Below are 20,325 nucleotides of genomic sequence, written 5' to 3'. Positions count from 1 at the left end.
CACGATTTGGGTGTACCCGACCGCCCGCGTGTAATTAATTCGCTAATAACTACGAATAACTCTCGAGATCCTAAAATTACAGGTTAAATGGATGGCTTAAACGGCTGGGAGTGTAAAAAAATCTTTGGATGTGCCGTAATCGGCGAACGCCGCAATAAATCATTTTATAAAGGGACATATAGTCACGATTGAAAAACTCGATTTGGCCATGATATGATTCTCCATATTAGTACTAGCAGTGTAAAAATGTGGTTTTATGGAATTTAATTAATAGAAAACGGGCTGAGAATTTTACTTTATGCATATTTTTTAGGTTGGCAAAATTTTCGTATGCCCGATTACGTCATGGTACACCAGTTTTTGATCTGTAATAGAATTCAAGCTTCACACTATTATATAGTCACCATCGCCAAGAGGCAGCAATTAACTCTTTGAGCTGTCAAATTGTCAGCGGTCAAGTGATGCTGGATTCGGGGTACATGTCACGACACTGCCTCAAATTCCTACCATCACTAATGAGATGCCTAGCCCCGAGCCGTATAAAATATTAATATATTTTTACATACTAAACACTTAATAACCATTATTACACCCAATTCGTGTACATATTATTTTAATCCAGGCAATTTTATGAATTGTTTTTTTTATAACTTGAATTTTCAACGATAGCTATCTTATTTTAATTTTTGGGTCAGGGAGTACATGTTTGTCTACCAAAATAATAAAGGGCTATATTAAATGGAATAAAGTATAAATATTGTAAACATAAGTAAAGTGATGAAAAAATAATATAAAGTTAAATGTGAAAAATAAATATTCTGCAAATCTTTTTTAGAAGTCGGATTTCTAACGTTCAACAAATATATAGTTTGCGATTACAAAGTTTTTTATATGTTAAAATAGTGTGCGCTATGCCATTTTTTTTTAATAAGAGCGCATTCTTTATTATAAATAAAAATTCAAGTGTCACTGCCGGGGCTCGAAACCGCAACCTCAGAGTTACTAGTCTGAGACATTACGAACTACGCTATTCCGTCCTTATAATATCAAAATCCTTTCTGCAGAAATTCAGTGATTCATATCAAGTTCTTTTAAAATATATTTACTTCAATATTCTGACGGAAAACGTCCATATTTTATTATTATAAATATCTTAGATATTTTTTGTTATATAATAAGAAATATTTATTCGTATTATGATCTGAAAGCTTAATATGCCGTATAAAATTCGACGTCGATTTGAATCAAAATCCAAAAATATTTATTGCGGATATCATACGTAATATCCATGTAAAATATTAGTATCAAAATAAAATTTTTTCTTTTTAAAAGGAGTCTGCTAAGACCAAAGAAAAATCTACAAAAGTGTTCATCCCCACAATAATTTATCGATGGAAGTTAAAAAAATCAGTAATTATCCTTATGGATTTTAGTAGTTTTCTCAAAGTCAGATATACTCATACTTAACAGTGCAACTAAATTTAATACTAGTAGCACTTCAAAGTAAATTAATATTTTGTGAACAACAAATATAATGGATAATCGTAAAGCTTAAAATCAATAAATAGCTATTTATTCACATTGAATGGTTATTTTAATCAAAAGTTATTTTAAAATTTGTTTGTAAATAAATGTTTGTACGAAATTCAGATAGAAAGATTATAACTAAATGTAACATGCTACTTTTGCTGCTTCTCGTTTACAGTCTAATTTATATGTAATAATATTTATACATTAACTGTAATCTGAATGGGAAATTTAATCATTGGGCTTATCAACCAGATATTGAAGGTCAGATATTAAACACATGCATATCTTATTAGATGCACAAAATATAATTTTAGCGTAAATTCTGTTTTTAAGAGAGTATTTATGGTGCTATTTTTATTTGGAACCTTTTACTTATATTTTATATATTTAAAAAGGTAATATTATTTCATGTTTAGTGTGTATAATTATTTTAATTAATGTGACTTATTCAGAAACTGCGTCTAAGATAGCATCAAAGTTATCACAACTGTGAAAAACTTTATCTAGAGAATTAAATTATTGATTTCCATAATTGCCAAACCCTGCTGATTCGTTTCCTCTACCTATGCTTATGCAAAAATATGTATTAATGGTTAGGGTTTAACACATGTGAGAGTGCAATTCATTACATACATCCTATAATAACATCTAGTTTTATTACTCTGTTTTATTTGGTTTTTTTTATGTTACCAAATGATATCAGAATCTGAATTGCGATTTAAATGCAAATTCGTCAAAGCAGCCCGTCATCAATCGAACACTTTTACCATCGCCGTTGAGTGGCGTGCAGTAAAAAACTCTTACTCAGAATGAAATATGACCGCGAACATTTTTCAATTTTGTAATTATCATAAAAATGATATATGCCCGCTGGTTCGTGAAGGTCTGAACCGATAAGTCATTAACTAATAAGCATCGAAACAAATCGTTATGACCGTAAACAATTACCGTTTCGGATTCGATTCGTCACGCGACCTCACGTCTGTACCTAGAACATGTTACGTGCGCAAGAGAAAAAATACAGATTATTCTTATTTACTAAGACCCTATCGACATTCAGTATGAGTAACCACAGATATGCGCACGATTAGGAAGAATTGCCAATTATTATCCTTGATCTCGATTCGACAAATAATGGACGTTGACGTAGCCGACGTGTGCTAAAAAACACGTCTTCGTTTTTGGAATATCTTTATAAAGAGAATTACTACTGTTACAGTCAGAATAACTTAACTGTGTTATTAGAGATATGTTGGCTTAGTATGTATTTTGGTTAAGTTTGGGTTTGAACAAATGGATATTTCGCAACCGTAAAATTGTGGAAGTATATTTGCGCCTATCAATTAAATTATATTTTCGCTAGTAGAAATACATATATACCGGTGAATATGTATTTGGACCAAAAAATTAACTTAAACATAAGCAATTACGTCACTGTAACATTTGTACATCGCATGTAAATAAATATTGATAAGTATGTATGTATATATTACTACATGAGGAAAAGTTGAAATCATGTAATTTTACTAGCACCTGCAAAATAAATTAACCAGTAGTCGCTTTTTTTATTATTTCGATTTTAATAAGATACATAGCATTTCATTAAATGACATTCATTTTTCCGGACCCCCCCCTCCCTTGCAAATGACGTCACTGTACACACATATTGTTCAAATAAACAATGGATAATGATAGATATAGAAAACAAGAACATTATACATTTATATTTTATTACATACATAAGCCTTTAAATATATTTTTTAAACTCCAAAGTCAAATTTATTAAAAATGTAATTTATCATTGCTGTTATTTTATTATAAAAAGTAATATATAAGTATCAGAGAATATTATATGAAAGTGTCGGTTTTGGGAATAATATATGAAAGTGTCGGTTTATTTAATAATTTTAAGAAAAAAAGTTCCTTGAATAAACGAAGAAAATATTTTTTTTATGAGAAATAAGAGCTTACTAATATTTTATACTTTTTCGCCTTTTATTTGTAAAGCAAACTTTGCAGAAATATAATAAAAAAACAAATAAAATAAAATGAAACCTGATTTGTAATAATAATAATATTATTATATCATTTCATTTGATACAACCCTTAAATCTGGCTATTGCGTGTCAAAAGCTTTGGTTAATCCTTTAATCAATAAATGTTTTAACTATTAACATATTTTAAGTCAAAGTGCCATTGTGTGACTCCTTGTAATTATTTATTTAAACGAAACGGTGTTGTACCAATGATGCATTAAATATTATATTTTTATAATTATTAAAGAGTACATCTCATCTTTAACTAATTGTAATTATTTGTTGTAACATAATTTTTACTAAAACAAAAATGAATCTTTACATAATCTGTGATATATTGCAATAAAATATAAACGCATATAATTAAAAATAATTTATTTTACGTATTAAAACACGAAATGTTATGCAAACTTTCCTATTTTCGTTGGCGTGGTACAAGATCTTTACCACCAATACCCTACCGTGACCAATTTAAGCTTTTTTACTGGTGGCTAGAGCCTAAAAAAAACAACACATTCACGTATTAAACTAAAAAATCACCGACGTTTCTCTCGCTTCCATTTTGAGCACCTAATCTGATTGCCAATGAGTGATTTAATGTTTCAAATCAATAAATAATGGTGTAATCGATCACTGGTCGTTTCACCGTCGCGTTGGTTTAATGGCATTATATTCCGACAAAGCGATAGAGACTTCAAGTATTTGGACGCAGGTTGGACAATCTACAAGTTTTTTTTGTGTTTCTTGGTAATTTAATGTATACATCTGAGCTTAGCAGTGAATGTTTGGCATCCAACTTGCATAAAATGTTGCTAAACTCATTATTGACAAATGGTACAATATTCGACAATAGTTATTGAATTTTATAGCATATTAAATTGTATTAGTATAGTTATTGCAAATAACATTATTTATCGTGTTATCATACGTATGTATGTTTTTTTTATATATATTTAAGAATACCAGTTAAAAAGAATAGACAAGCTTCAATTATTAATAATATAGCACTTTGCATTATGTATAACTGATTATAAAAGCTAAAAATCCTTCATTTTTATGTATATTAAAAATTATTATTATAATTAAAAATTTACCTTTATAGATAATATGTATTAATAAATAAATAATATATTTTTAATGTTACTTGGCTTTGCATTCACATTTATTTTTAAGTTTTAATTACAAAGGCTTATAAAATATTTTAAATTTACAACAGTTTATAGTACGTATTGCATCGTAAAGTCTTCAAGTCATCTCAAAGATCAAGTTGCACTTTTGTATTATATATTCAAGGTGACTGCTTGGCTGCACCAGTTCGGGCGGTCAAAGTGGAAGCGGCTACTTTCTTCGACTTCGAAGTTGTCTGTATAAATTCAGCATAAGTTCCGATTCAAGTTCGGGCTTAGTCGAAATATTCAAGATTTTTCCTGATTTTACAATATTATTATATTTCGCATTATTAACATAAAAAATCGTTTTTATCAATCCTGTTAATTCATAATCTTACTTGAGCGTAAAAATTTACGTTTTTATTCCTTTAAATAGTAAAATAATTATTTCAACAAGCTTTAGCAATTTGAAATCGTTATTTAATTAAATAATTGCAGAGGTGTAGTCATATCGATTAATAAACGCTCCCAACCACGCAGCGTCCCGCGCGCATGCGCACTATCGCCTCTATACGGTGTAACTTTCATATTAATTTGACTAATTACACCCATTACACTGATCGATTAATATTCGACGAGATCAATACTTTGATTAGCGGTCGATCGGGTTAGGCAACCAGATCGAACCGAGGCATTTGTCGATTGTCAAAAAACTGATTGTGAAACCCCAATTGCCCAGAGAACCTGTTCGTCTGAAGATACCTCCGCTAATTGCTTTCTTTTCAACGGTGTTTTAATTACTTTTAATGAGAAATTGAACAGACTTGAATGCTTAAGAAAATAAAAATGAATAAAAGGTGTTATAAAATATACACTTACAAAAAAATATTAGGAAACGCTTTTTGTTCACAATGAATCTAAATTTAATTTTTGTGATTTTTAGAAAAAAACTGTGAATTTAAAAATTCCGGACAGAAATAATTACGAACATATAAATATATAAAAATTGCGGACACGAAAATTCTGACAATTTGATTTATCCTAATGTAAAGTATAAATTTTTAGTATTCCCATACTTTGGTTGAAAAAGATTGGCCGGATCTATACATAATAATTTTTAAAAAATTTTGAGTCTGGAATCAACTATGTCCAAAGTTTTGCACCGCTTTAAAAAAAATAGTCGAAAATTAAGAATACAATTTTTTTTCAGTTTTTAAAACTATATAAACTTTATATTAATTACCTCAAACTATTTAGTCGAAACCTTCTTTCACAAAAATTCTAGCTTTCAAGACTTTCTGACCATTATTTTTAACATTTTTAGTTAAAAATTTTAACTTTAAAAACCTTTTATACCATTTTTTAAACCCCTTAAGTGCAAAAATTGACTATTTAATTATTTTTCATATTATTTATGAAAAGGAAATTTCCAACTTTTAAAACTTTTTATTTGATACTATTGGGAGAGTTTCCACTGCCTGCTTATTTTTCACTATCACCAAAACCTGCGACTTTCTAACGACTATTTATAACAATCAAAATCACGCTCGAAAGAAAGGCCACCTACATAACACATTTCGTGGGTATACCTAAGAAATGGTGCAATTGACCCGCAAACATACTCATCAGTGATTCGCGTGATCTGTTTCGAGTCAACATTATAAAAAATCTGACATTTGTTAACATAGAAAAACGCGGTAAAGACGTGGTGAGATATATCAGTGGATTATCCAGTATCGTTACAAAAACATATCATGACAAATCCCAGCTGCTCCACGAAATCACAGCTGACAATAATTTTTCTCGACACTTCAGCAGACTCGAAATTCCAAGACCTTGCATTTCAACTCCGTCGTATGATAGTGGTATCTACATTTTTTTTATATATATGATAATTTATACATGTTTATAAAATAAATCGTTACCAGCTTTTCCGGCGGCTGCAAAGTCGCCCCCATTTGCCCATAAAACCCAAAACTGTCAACTTTTTTAGTCAAGAATTAAAACTATTTAATTGTTTTAAAAAAATTTAAACTTTCGAAAGTTTTTCACTGTTAGTCTAAACTTTTTAATGTGAAAATTCAAACTTTTTGATGGTTATTTCTCAATTTTAAGTTGAAAATTCCAAGTTTCAAAACGTCTCTTGTGAGGGGTGTATTCATTTGGCCATAAGCAGCATTTTGGTTAACCACGATAAGACCAGTTTGGCGGATGTGAGGTGATAGATGGCAATCCACAGATTGGGCCGCTGCAGTTTATTTTATAGGAAATAGGGTTTGAATGTTATAAATGAGATCGGCGGACGAGACACCGCCGGCTGTCATCTTCCCGTTCTGGTCAAGAGAATAATTTTGTTGCTCTTGTCATCGCCACATCGGTATTTTTAGAGTGTGGCCTAGCTTATGGCCAAATAAATTGCCCCTCTTACATATTTATTTAAAACTTTTTAGTCAAAAATCTAAACTTTTTTTATCGTTATTTTGGACTGTTTTAGTTGAAAATTAAAGCTTAAAACTTTTTAGATCGTATTTTTTTACATAAAACCTTCAAACTCTTAAAACATTTTCACCGCTGTTTTAATCTTTTGTAGAAACATATTTTAACTATCCAAACTTTTTGACCGTTATCTTTATCTTTTTATTGGGAACAGTTAATTTTTTAAAACTTTTTAATGTAACTGCTAAAAAGTTTTCATTAACCCAAAAAAAATTAACTGATCATAAAAATTTCGTTTAAGAGCTTAACTATTGAAAAACATTTAGAATCACATATTACATATAAATAAAATTAATTTTAATTACATAAAAACTTATGTTAGATAATTTATGATAAATTTGTTGTATAACTAATGTTAAATTTGTTGTAAATAAATATGTTTAAGAAGTAGTTAGAATTTTAAATATGTAAAATGAATTATTAAAACAAAATTATATTTAGAATTGTGTTATAAAAAAAATGATTAATAATAGATTTTAAAGATGAAAATCATACAAAAAATATAATCTTGGTTTATTGTAGATAAAAAAAACAATAAAATGAACAATCAGTAGATGATCTATATCTATTCAGAAATTATTATTCTGAGTAACCAGTAGGCGGTTCTAAACACCTGTACGCGCATAAATTACACAGGCAACACAGTTTCGCAGTGATTTACAGACAAGTCATGTTCTTTGCCACGGAAGCTTCCTAATATTGAGATCGATATAAATCTAACTCTCTCAAACATACAATTTTGTTTCGATTTTGCTATCAGATGCATGTATTTTTTTATTACAAGTATTGTAACACATTTATATACTATCTTGCGAGATAAAATTGCGAATGTTTGTCATTTGTAAATTACTGTGGATGCCAAAATGCAAATGCCGTGTTTGTAAATATATTTTGTGTATATTTTATATGCCAGACACGTGTGTGTTCGTTGCACAAGAATCCATTTACATATATCAAACTCGGATCATATTGTGATGAATGTATTTTTTTAGTCGATCGGTTACATTAAACATCTTTGACGTGCCGTTAAAAGAGTGCCAGGCCAAATAAACATAAAAGGAAATTAGTATTTTAATTAAATCATTTAAACGAGACCGACTGAGTGATACTAGTAACTGTTATTAATATCACTGTTTCAAATTATTTTATTTTTTTCTAATGAACTACTTTAGACACGATATTCAACTCTTAAGCAAGAAAATTTATGAAATACTTGTACATTGTAATAATGAACTACATAAGTGTACGAAAGATAATCAGAAAGTAAATATACAATGTCCATTACATATTTCTAATGCAATTTATGTTAAGATTGACTTAAAATACCTTTAGTCAACGAGTGCCTCAAATTTCAATTTCATATATGTAAATTATTTTTCGACTCCAAACGCACGCAGATATTTTGATTGTCTAATCGTCAATAAACATTTTTAACTTGAAATATAGAGTATAACAATCATTACTCACAATAAAAATAGTTGTATTGTGTGTAATGATCGTTATGAGTTAATCAGTAAAACTACTTATTTTCCACTGCTTATTTTATCATGAAAATTATGAAAACAATGAAAAGTAAATCTCGCCAACATCGATCTTCTGTCACTAATCCATTATTTTTTTTAACTTTGTTTCGAGATTAATAAACTTTAGTATGCAGATAGACATTTAAAACACAGATTTCAAAAAACTATTTAAACAAGTCGATCGCGATTAACTTAATATATAATTTCGGGTTTTCTGAAAGTCTCATGAAGCTATTTTTAAATTACTTGACCGATATACATCATTCGTCAAGTATAAACTCATTTTCAGAACGATGTTTTATCTCTTCTAGAGTACCGCAGGTATTGAACTTAGGTCATTGCTGCTTCTTGTTGTTTATTAATGACAGAGACAGCAATAAAATGCTTATTTTTTATTATATGCAAACCACTTGACAATTTTCAAGCGAGTGCAGTAAATTTTGGATTCCCTTGATATGCAGAAGGATTTCAATTCTTTATGGATCTAGCCGGATATATTTTAAACAGATCTCTGAAAAGTACTGGAAATTTAATCTGTACCTTGCAGAGAGTAAAAGAAGAATAATATAGATGCTAGGTATTGTCTTGTGAAATGCGCGTTACTTTATGAATATTTTAGTAATGCGCACTCTTTATGATGCCCTAGTTCGCAGCATACTAAAGTGGAAGCTGACTTTATTACATAGATTTTAGGCGTAATGAATTAATGCATTGAATTGCGGCTAGAAAAATTACAGCGTAAATTTCTTCGATATTTATACTTTTATACAAACACTTTTGGAAATTTATACAAACACTTTTAAAAATTGCTCAAAGACATTCATTTACAACCCTTTGATGCTCGAGAAATTCTGAATGCGGGCCCCGAAGGGCAGTCAAAGTAGTCGGTCACGTCCACTGTTCTTGTCTGTAAAGGGTATGACTGAAGCACTTGCCAACTCTACTCTGGCAATGGCCGTCTGACTACCCAATATTGTGCAACGATATATTGAATATGCAATGTAAATATAAATTAATTAAATTGTTACACATTTTATGATTTAGGCCAACGTGGCGCATTAGGTAAACCTGTCAAGCCACGATGGTTTAATATACAAATAAAGATATAAATGAACATCACTTCTTGATTTTAATTTGCAACACTTTTTTCTTATATTTTGTAACGGAAATAAGTTCCTGATGGATCAGTACAACAGTTTTTTTTCGCACAGAATAAACAGATCACTAAAGGTCATTTTAAATACACACTGCCAACCCGTTACTGCAGCTAGTAAATTCTACACGTCACGCAGACCCTAGGAGAAATGAAATATTTTTTAAACGATTAAAATAATTACTTGTAATCTATTTATTTTTTCAATTAATCTACCTTAAATAAAAATTGTATTATAATAGTTGTATTTGTATGAACAAATTAATTCTTATTATAATACCCATACATAGTTTACTTATCTTTTCCGTGTTTAATCAATCATATACAAGTTGCGTTATTACGTATATTGCATATGGCAGGAGGAAGCGTTTTTATGTGATATGAAAATTGGCAAGAAATTATTGAAAAAGTTGTCCTCATAAAATTCTAAATATTTTTCATTTTTACAAATAAATACTTGTCATTCCTTCATGGATCATTAATGCTTATCTACTCTCAAACAAATTTATTATTTGTACGTACAATTAACCATTTAATACTTGATCTAATAGTATAATATATAGCACGTTATTATTATATTAATATAATATATTAGTACATAAGCCACATATGGATGCAGATCCAGCATAGCGGTGAAAATCTAATTTATTCCATAATAAGCTGCCAGATAAGCATCTCTGTGTCGAGTTTTGACCATTGCATGGTCGAGTTATATTTTTTATATTGCAATATTCATCAATCAGCTTTTGTATATTGATTTATTACTGTCATATAAGGCTGTCAATTAATGAGTGGAAATCCGAAAAAAAATATAATGTACTAAATTGATTACCATTTTAAAGTTTGTGATACTCTCTAAGAAATGTTATTAAAATCAGATATCATAATAAATATTTATATATGTATATACTCTTATGAAACAATTGTTTTCAATTTACATATTAGTTATAAAAATTACCTATTACGCCTTGTCATAACTGCGTAACTTAAACCCACTGAGATAAATGTATAAACAAGAAAATATTAGCAATTTATTACCTAAAAAAATATTAGATTAAAAGATTATAGATTTTTTACTTCATTAAAATATGTAGCGATCTGTCATATAAAAATCACGCTTATTTGACTCTGAATGTGTTCGCGCATGAGCACCTAAAAAATCTTATATTATTTAAATTAGATGTCAAAAATAACTGCTCGGCGTATGTAATTCGCTAAAGATTATCACTTCGTCAACTGTCTCTCAGACTTTCTTAGAATCGATTATGCAAAATCCTCCACGGAACTTGGGACAACTAGACTAAGTGACACGCGCGTATGAAATCGTCGTTTGCTCTCGGATCTTTGTCAGTTCTGTCAGTGTCAATCTGAGATTGTGGAAAAAATGCCACCGGTTCTAAGCTCTTCTACACTAAACATCGGTCTAGATGAAAGCAAGTGAACAGAACGTGTCTTCCATATAAGGGAAAGTGGATGTAAGCGTCTCTGGATGTGCGCATTTATATAGACAAATCTAAAGAAATCGATTCATGTTTTTTTAAAAAAAATAGATACAAAATTACCGTTTACAGTTAATCTCGGTTCGACAGCAATTCATCAAAATCTAATCTAATCGCCGGTTTCATCTCGTTCTAATTGAATTATGTTTTATATGCCGTGCCGAGATGAATTGTCGACATTTATCATTCGATGGGAGTCATGTTGTAATGTTCGGTTATTTGGCAATGGTAAAAAATTGTAATTATCGATAATGAACGAACGCAGTTAAAAATCTATGAGCGAAGATTGTTTCAGTGTAATAGACATGTTACTGTTGGCTAGTTGCCCCTCCCACATGTGTATCCAATCTAAAAAGGCAATTTATTCAAATTATAACAGTAAGCAATGGTTAAAAAATAGTATGGTCATTTACTAAAATATAGGGATAGTATGATACAGTAATGATTACCATATAAATATTGACAATTAACTGTAATTATTTGTTTGTAAAGGCATGTTAGCTGTACAACTTTCTTTCCTACTAAAACAAATTGACATAGTTTAGAACAACATACCGATATATGTTAAATTGTATGTATATATATAAGTATCGAAATTGTACAGCAATTATATTTATTTTTATATCCATATCTGGATTTTTATGTTTTAAATTTTCGGCTCTCATTGCCATTGCTTTTATGTTGTTGTGTTGTTTGTGCGCCTGAAATGTAAAAGTAGGATTAATCCAGTATATTGGCCTTCACGTCTATAATTAAATTGCAATTTAATTTTGAAAGTATAATATTTAAAAAAATGTTAATAAATTGTTGATTGGTTACTGCGCTTCCTCAGGGTGGATTGTATTTGAGTACAACTCTCGGGTGAAGTGTCTCTAGTCCGGTTTTGTGCCGCGTTATATACACGTCGTGCGAGTAAGGCGTATCCCCACCCCGTAAGTTAGACGAGATCGTAAGAATATGGGCGTACTTCTTGATGTTTGTTAAGTCCGCGAGCACCACTCGCGAAACTTCAGACGCGCGTGTACCGTGTCTGTTGATTTAAAATGTACGAGTCGTTACAAATCAAGAACTAGGTATAATAATATAATTTTGAATATTATTTTTTGTCGTGATTATTCATAATCGTTTGGTTGAAATTGAAAGATTTGCTAAAATATTATTATAAAACTACCGTATTTCATCGATAATAAGACGATTTTTTCCTGTTTTGTGGTCTCTAATTTTATGGTTGCGTCTTACAATGCATGGCGTCTTATAAATGTAATTCTAAAAGATCAGAAACAAAATCTAAAGAATTTTTATAATATTACAAACAAAATTACAAAACTAAAACGCTGCTTTTTATTGAAATTGCATTTTCATCTTTATAATAAAAAAAAAAAATCTTAAAGTATTATTATTATTTAAAAAAAGTATATATGTCTTGTAATTAATTGATTTATGTCCCTTGTACTTTCAAATAAACAGTTTCTTCTTCTCTATTCTCTAATCAAACTAATATTAGGTATCTTAGTAAACATCCCTTAAACGATATCTTGCATAAAAACCAGGATCTTACTTAAACAAAGGTAAAAAAATGTGATAAAAAAAGGTACTAGGCATTCCCATATTATCTATTATGTAGATATCAATTAAAAATATACTGTTACACAAATGCTCGTAATTTAATATAATAGTATATGTATTACACAATAACAAAGAGTAAGGTTTTGCCCATATTCGTCAATATTGGTCACATGATCGAAGACGCTGATTTTTTTCCTTTAAGCCAGAACACTGCCTTACTAAATCCTAAGTTATTATATAAAAAAAAATTATGGCAATCAGTAGAAGAATTTTAAGGGCTCTGTTAGAAATTAAGTCATCGTCAGGGGCTTAGCTATAGAGAATAAGTTCTGATTTATTTTTTTAATTTGTTTTTGAAATTATTTTCTTTAATTTTAAAATCTCTTATAAATAACAAGAACTCGTATTTATTTTATAATATAATTTATGTTAATTTTTTTTTAATCGTTGAGATCGTAGTAAGTCTTAGTGATTTTATAAAAGTCAAAAATTCTTGTAACTAAAATGAACATTTACTATTATTGATGATAATGTCTTTTTTAGTTACTAGTATAATAAAATACTTAAATATAATGTCGATTTAATAATATGTAAAATACTTTTAAAATGATTAATTACTTGAAAGTATTATCAATTTATAAAGCCATTTTATTACGACAACAAGCCCATAATCCCATTAATGGCCAAAGCTACCGGATATATTTTTTCCCAACCGAATTTCGATACATATATTATTCCAAACTCTATATAATTTACATAGATTAGCACTTAGACATCAACAACTAATCCATGAACGTCGATAATCCAATATACAGCAGTATATGTTCATATGTCGGTTGAAAAAGCATAACGAATCGTACAAAATTGCCCGACTGAGTGTAAAATTTAATTTATACACAAATTTTAACTGAGACTTCAACTGGTGCTGAATAAGTTTAATAGCTTCATGCCAATTAATAATTAAGCTGATGAAGCTTGTCGAATATTAAGATTGCCTTTAAGATGTAGCTTGCCTTAGATATACGATGATATAACCACGTCAGTGTATTTATTAAGATTATAACGTAATTTGTATACCATGTGTAATTCTCGTATACGGATCAATCGCCGGATGATACAAATTAATGGTAATGTAGTTTTTCTTGGTCCTCAGATATGCGGACGTGACAACCCTATTTTGTTCGAGATAAATGACGCTAAAGAATTTTTCGTTTGTCATCCTCGTCATAAATATGGTCTTGTAAGATTGACAAAAAATGTCCATTAGAAAAAGGAAATACCTAGCATTTTATTATAATTAATTCTTAGTTAAATTAATCAAAAACATTGAATGTGAATATTTGGCCAACTTGCTATTTTCGTAGAAACCGCATCAATAAGAGGCAATATACTGATACTCAAAATATAAGAAGATATAGTACAAGGAATTGAAAAAATATATGATTTAATATTGAAACATATGCCTGAAAAATGGCGGTAAAATCAAGTAAGTCCAAAATTTCTTCAACAAATATATTAATTAACCATAGTATTGTTTTAATGTAGTTGTATGCAAAAATTAAATCCACGACCGTAGTAAAAACAACTATGCGTAATGCTATTCAGTACCATTTAGAAATTTTTAATTACATAAACTATATATAATAAATCATTATTGCTCTAATTTTAATATATAACACATTTAAATGATTAGCACACATGGTAATTAAGAAGATAAAAGAGCAATCGGTGGTCTTTATATATAATTAAGGCCTTCTTTGTATATGTTGCTCTTCAATAGTAATTAATTAGAAATAAAAAAGTAACATCATTATCCTCACTTTTAATTTCTTGGAAACATTCTCTTTCATTAGCAACACAAAAAGCTGAATTCAATACGATAACCTTTAATATTTGGGCGTAGATGCAACAAATGTACAATTAAATTAATTCAATTATAGCACAATCATAAAAGAAAATGCATTCACATTGTTCAATGGCATTTAATTATACTTTCATTGTGCGATAGAAGTAAAATTGATCGATCATTGTCTAGTGATGGTGAGTGTGCAGTATAAAAAAATCTATTGTGTTGAAAAAATATAACAGTATTATATCAGATTATAGCACAAGTCTTCAAATATTCATTATTATTGATAAATTGCATGTTGGAAAAGCTCATAGTGTATAATTGCGCCGATAAGGATCTGGGATAGTTTTCCGTTTGTATATAACGCAATACATAAATTTGATAAATAACTGTTGTTCTATAACCAAAAATATGTTTTTAAAATGCAAATTTATTATTCATAGATGTGTTATAATATTATATTTATTATTTATGATCATACATAAATTTGTATCATTGTCAATAATATAATAAAAAATATTATTACGACATTTAATATTTAGCAATCGTGTAATGATATAAAATAATATTTAATACGTGTTTTTTATAGACTTGGTATCGATTCTTATAAATAACCTGAGGCGAAAAATTACAGTCAGTACAATACTAATCATGAATAATTAACCGTATCAATCAATCTGATTTCACAAATTCGTGTTCATTACACTATATTACTGTCATTCGATTACCAGCATGCGATTGGCTTGGTAATCCATGATAATTTAGGTGTTGCAAACAATTTTTCACGAAAATATTTTAAATAAATTTATGGCTGAAAATGAAGGCTTTACCTTTAACATCAAAACCCAAATTTAATAAAATTGTTGGCACTCAAGTGTTTAATGCATTATATTATTAGTATTAGTAGATCTAGTCAAAGCGCGTAAATTTTCTTATTTATTTGATTACTCTAATGCATCCCTATGGTCAAAATCAACACATAGTATTCTATTCTTACATTTATACTTTAAAATCGTATTTTAATTTTAAATTTTCATTATTTACAAATTACTATTTCGCTGTTGTGTAGCGGTTTTAACTTTTAAAATCTCCGAAATTTCAGGATATAGAGCTTTGTTTCACATATGAAGAGCAACAATAGCATTCAAAGATAAAACTACATCATATTTTTATGTTACAAATCTTTTAAATATGACTTTAAAACTATCTCATTTTCCAATTTAGTATCAAACTTAATCACTTTTATTTCTATTATTTTACATAATTTCAAAAGATGCGGGTTTTACAGGCTATTTCCTAAAAAATGCATTCTTAATTTTTAGAAATCCTTTATTTGTAATTGCCAGATAATGGTCCACAGCTGTTATATGTTGTATAATAGGTCAAGATATTTGTAAATATTGTTTTTACAATTGTCATCATCTTCTTGTATATGTGTACTTCGGTTTAAATAATATCTTATTTAATACGTTAATAAGGTTTAGATCGATACTTTTATTTAGTTAATATTTTAGTATATATTTAAAACCGGTTATAAAATTTTAAAAATGTATCTAAAAAAAACGATAATCCTAATCTTGAACTGTCTCGCATAATCTGAGATATCTAGTCACCTTAATGTATATGCATAAAAAGAGGTTTTTTTTAGTGCAGAAGAAATGTTTTCTACGCCTGAACAAAAAGCTCTATTGCGTCAATGTATTTCATTCCCATCGCAGCTTATGCATATGTAAGTGCTATATCGTTGTGAAAGAACTATTCTGTATTAATTATTGAACTAATTAAATTTTGTTAGCGTAAATTGAGCTTGGTACTTGCATATTGAGAGAGAGAGAAAAGATGTCGTATAATTTAAAAGTTGTAGAGGAAGATATTCGTAATAGAAAAGTGGCAAACGCTAAGCCACCCAAAAAGAAAACTTTATGTGAGAAAACCAATGCAAAAAGTAAGGAATTTTTCATATTATTCCTGAACACAAGTTCAATTCATGGTTTAAATCATTTCACAAAGATTGAGAGACATGTTTTTGAAATGTAAGTATAAAAAATACATTTTTTAGTTAATATTATATAAAAATAATTTTACTTTTTATAGCATATTTTGGATTGGTGTTGTATGTTTGGCTTTATGGGGTGCAGTTTATTTAAGTAGCACTACTTGGAAACGATATCAAGATTCCCCAACTGTTGTATCTATGGATCGAGACATGTTCGCTTGGAACACTACTTTCCCATGTGTTACTGTCTGTCCACATACAAAAATAGATGAAAGCAAACTTAAGAACTACATTATGTGAGTAATTAAATTATATTTTATCTTTAAAGTTAAAATTACTTCTTAGCTCATTATTTTTATACTTATCTTACTGAGTGTAAAAAAAAATTTTTCTTGTCCCAAATAATCTTCTTGATATCAGCTGAAAATATTAAAAATTTAAAAATATTTCCCTCTTTCTCCACCTATAAAAAAGCATATTTTTCCCTTAGCTTAATGTTTAAGCAGCTGCTTTAGTTAATCTGCCCTTAATTCTCCTTTATTAACTCATACACATATTATTTTTACGCTTCTTCAGTCCAGGTCTACTGCCACAATATGCTTTATAACTTGGGCTCCATTATCAAGTTATTCTAGAACACATGCTATTCACAGGTTTTACACCCATAGCTTAGGTTCCTGACTGACACTTCACCCTAAAATTATTTCCTATCAAAACGATTTTTCTTCATAAGGTTTTCAAAATGATTGGATAATATTGTTTTTATTTATTTAAAATATTTTCCACTTACCCCACAATTTTCGCATCTTTGTCTTATAAGAAAGCAGATATGTACTTTTGACATTAATTGAAAAAATGTTTATTTTATTAAATGTATTCAAAATATTTTAATGTATAAAGGTGAATTTTAAAATTAAAACCAGGTAGTTTTTCTCTATGTTTAATATTAATAGCAATGTAATAAATGTTAATATAGACATGCAAAACCAGCAAACGCAACCGAATTATCCAATTTTATAAACGAACTATCAAAAGCTACGTATTCAACATTCTACAAGATACCTCAATATCCGTCTATATCTAGCAACGATTATATGGAATTATTGTTGAATCTCTCCTTCCCATTCGATCCTGGTAAGTACCTGGCAAAATCAATTTAGAATATCAAGAGAAGTGTTATTAATGTGATTATTATTTCAGCATTGACAATTGGAGCATCAGGTGTTTCCTTGTCTCTCCAACCTACAATCACGGAATTGGGGTTGTGCTACTCAGTTAACTCGCAAATTTCAGCGTATAACTCGCCTTTGTAAGTCTTAACATATTTTATAGTATATTTGAGATCATTTTATAACCTAAATTCTATAACAGTTACAGATCTTTAAACCGAAAGGACTTGCTGCCAGCTAATGATACTTTTTTCGTGCATCCCTTAGACGGCGAAATATTTGCACAGATAATAAATCTGAAGACTGGATATGATGTAATTTAATACTAGCTAATTTTTTTTTATAAACATAAATTTAATTCATATTTTTTAGGTATTTCTACATGGACCTTTAGAAATACCGGATATAGCAAGTCAAAAATTATCTTCCGATGATGGATTATACATGAAGCTATATGTTACAGCATTGAGTATTTATACGTCTACTGATGCTTCTCAGTATTTATTTTATTAATTATAAATAGCATATTAAAATTTAATTAACAATATTAATTAAAAAAATAGATTGAGTGTTTTGCAGCGAAAATGCAAATTTTCAACAGAATCCAATTTGGCTCACAGTCCTGTCTATAGTTATAATCTGTGCAGAATCGAATGCAGGATATCACTCTGTAACCATCTTTGTGGTTGTATTCCGCATTTTTATAAAGCTAAAGGTATTAATTTTACTAAATAAAACTTGTAAATCTATATGAAATATTAAATTAATAAATATCTCAGGTAATGAAAAATACTGCAACGTTGACGGTTTACTATGTCTTCATAAGCATACAGGTAAATAAAATAATAAAAATAATTAATATTTCAAGCAACTCATTTTAAATTCATATTTTATAGAGTTGCTTCTGAGTTTATATGATAAAAAAGAGAAAAAGAAAATATGCGAATGTTTTCCAAACTGCGATGATGTCAACTATATTATGCAATCTATTGTAATTGTATTACATAATAAATTATTATAATATTTTCTAATAATAATTTAAATAATATTCTTCAGTCATTACAACAATGGTTTTTGGGAACTAATCTACAGTGGGGAATGGTTACTTATCCGAAAATGAGACTCAGGAGAGATATTATTTTTGGTTTCACAGACGTACTTGGTATTTATTAAATTTGCTATATTTTTTATTAATTTATAAACGTAAATATTAATTACTTTATATTAGTTTCAGTTGGTGGAATGGCAGGTCTATTTTTAGGCTGTAGCGTATTGAGTTTCATTGAAATAATATATTTTTATACGCTTAGATTGTTTTGGTATCTCTACGATTACAAAAACAAAGATACGAAGAAATCAAAGTTGCAATACGATTATTATAAATAAAAAATGTTTATTTTAATAGTTGTTACATGTTTAAAGCAAATTAAAATATAGTATCGACATCTGTTGATACTAGATGTTAAGCTCGATGGTAAAATACTAATTTATTGCAATGGTTTGATACTATTTTATGAATAAATATATTTCTATTATTACATGCGTATATTGAGCTTTGGAAATGTACGTGCATGTATAAATTATGTAATCTATATTTATAATATTTTTAGACAGCAATACAAATAGAATTAGGATAATCTATGTTTTTAACCCTATGAATAAGTATTTTAAATTTTAGATAATAAATGTCAAATATGTTTTTGTGTCCAGGAACAAAACAATTACTTACAATTAGAAACAATCATTTATTTGTGGATACTTCATACTTCAGCATATTAATATATATATGCCCAATATAAAATATTACCGCAAATCTCGCTGGAAATTATATACTTATAATATTTACATAAGTATGTATATGTATGAGTATTTTTTAGAAAATAAAAGTAGAAAAGCTGTTTTTTTCGTAAGCATTACATTTTAGAAATATTCTAAGATTATAATTTCCTTAGCTTGTTTATATTTATAAAATTTACTATATGAACAGTTCAAATGAAAGTTTCATGGTGTTTAATTTATATAATGCAAAGTTAATTTATTATAAATTATTATTATTGTGTATCAATATCTTTGAATTTACTTACGGTTTGGATAATCATTGTATGTAAAAAATGTTTATGTAACATTGTCTGCATCAAATAATTCCATACATCGTAGCTGGAGCTTAGGTAGAGAGAATCAGCTGCTTTCTTGGTCTTCTCCGTTTCTGTCGATGATTGGCGTAGCTCCACTTGGTGAGAGTTCGGATAAACTCTTTTGTGTCTTAAATCAGAGATATCAAGAGTTTGAATTTTAAGCATTTCACGGTAGTGAGATTATTGCAAAAACGAAAACTACAGACCCGATAATTTCGGACTACAATTATTGGGTACAGAAATAAATCCGAACATAGATTATCC

At 28.7% G+C, this 20,325-nt stretch overlaps 1 protein-coding gene across 3 annotated transcripts in view; it reads left to right on the top strand.

The window, feature by feature from the left end:
* The window catches only part of LOC148233905 (pickpocket protein 11-like), an 87,396-nt gene extending 68,068 nt beyond the window's left edge, over positions 1-19,328 (top strand). Inside the window, exons 2-13 of one of the 3 annotated variants that reach the window (XM_088188622.1) lie at positions 16,410-16,490; positions 16,557-16,794; positions 16,856-17,053; positions 17,734-17,891; positions 17,958-18,066; positions 18,129-18,240; positions 18,299-18,423; positions 18,490-18,641; positions 18,706-18,759; positions 18,823-18,917; positions 18,983-19,088; positions 19,155-19,328. In XM_088188622.1, coding sequence (XP_088044748.1) covers positions 16,601-16,794; positions 16,856-17,053; positions 17,734-17,891; positions 17,958-18,066; positions 18,129-18,240; positions 18,299-18,423; positions 18,490-18,641; positions 18,706-18,759; positions 18,823-18,917; positions 18,983-19,088; positions 19,155-19,312 — 1,461 coding nt within the window. In that variant the 5' untranslated portion in view covers positions 16,410-16,490; positions 16,557-16,600 and the 3' untranslated portion in view covers positions 19,313-19,328. Of the gene's footprint in view, positions 1-16,409; positions 16,795-16,855; positions 17,054-17,733; positions 17,892-17,957; positions 18,067-18,128; positions 18,241-18,298; positions 18,424-18,489; positions 18,642-18,705; positions 18,760-18,822; positions 18,918-18,982; positions 19,089-19,154 lie in introns of those variants that run through there. The other 2 variants (XM_088188623.1, XM_088188624.1) reach the window with 2 other exon arrangements.
* The last annotated feature ends 997 nt before the right edge of the window (positions 19,329-20,325 follow it).

This window comes from Plectrocnemia conspersa, unplaced genomic scaffold, assembly GCF_051122295.1.
Source record: "Plectrocnemia conspersa isolate PC_06_02 unplaced genomic scaffold, ASM5112229v1 ptg000007l, whole genome shotgun sequence".
Classification (NCBI taxonomy): Eukaryota; Metazoa; Arthropoda; class Insecta; order Trichoptera; family Polycentropodidae; genus Plectrocnemia; species Plectrocnemia conspersa.
This window is presented reverse-complemented; position numbering and strand designations above follow the sequence as displayed.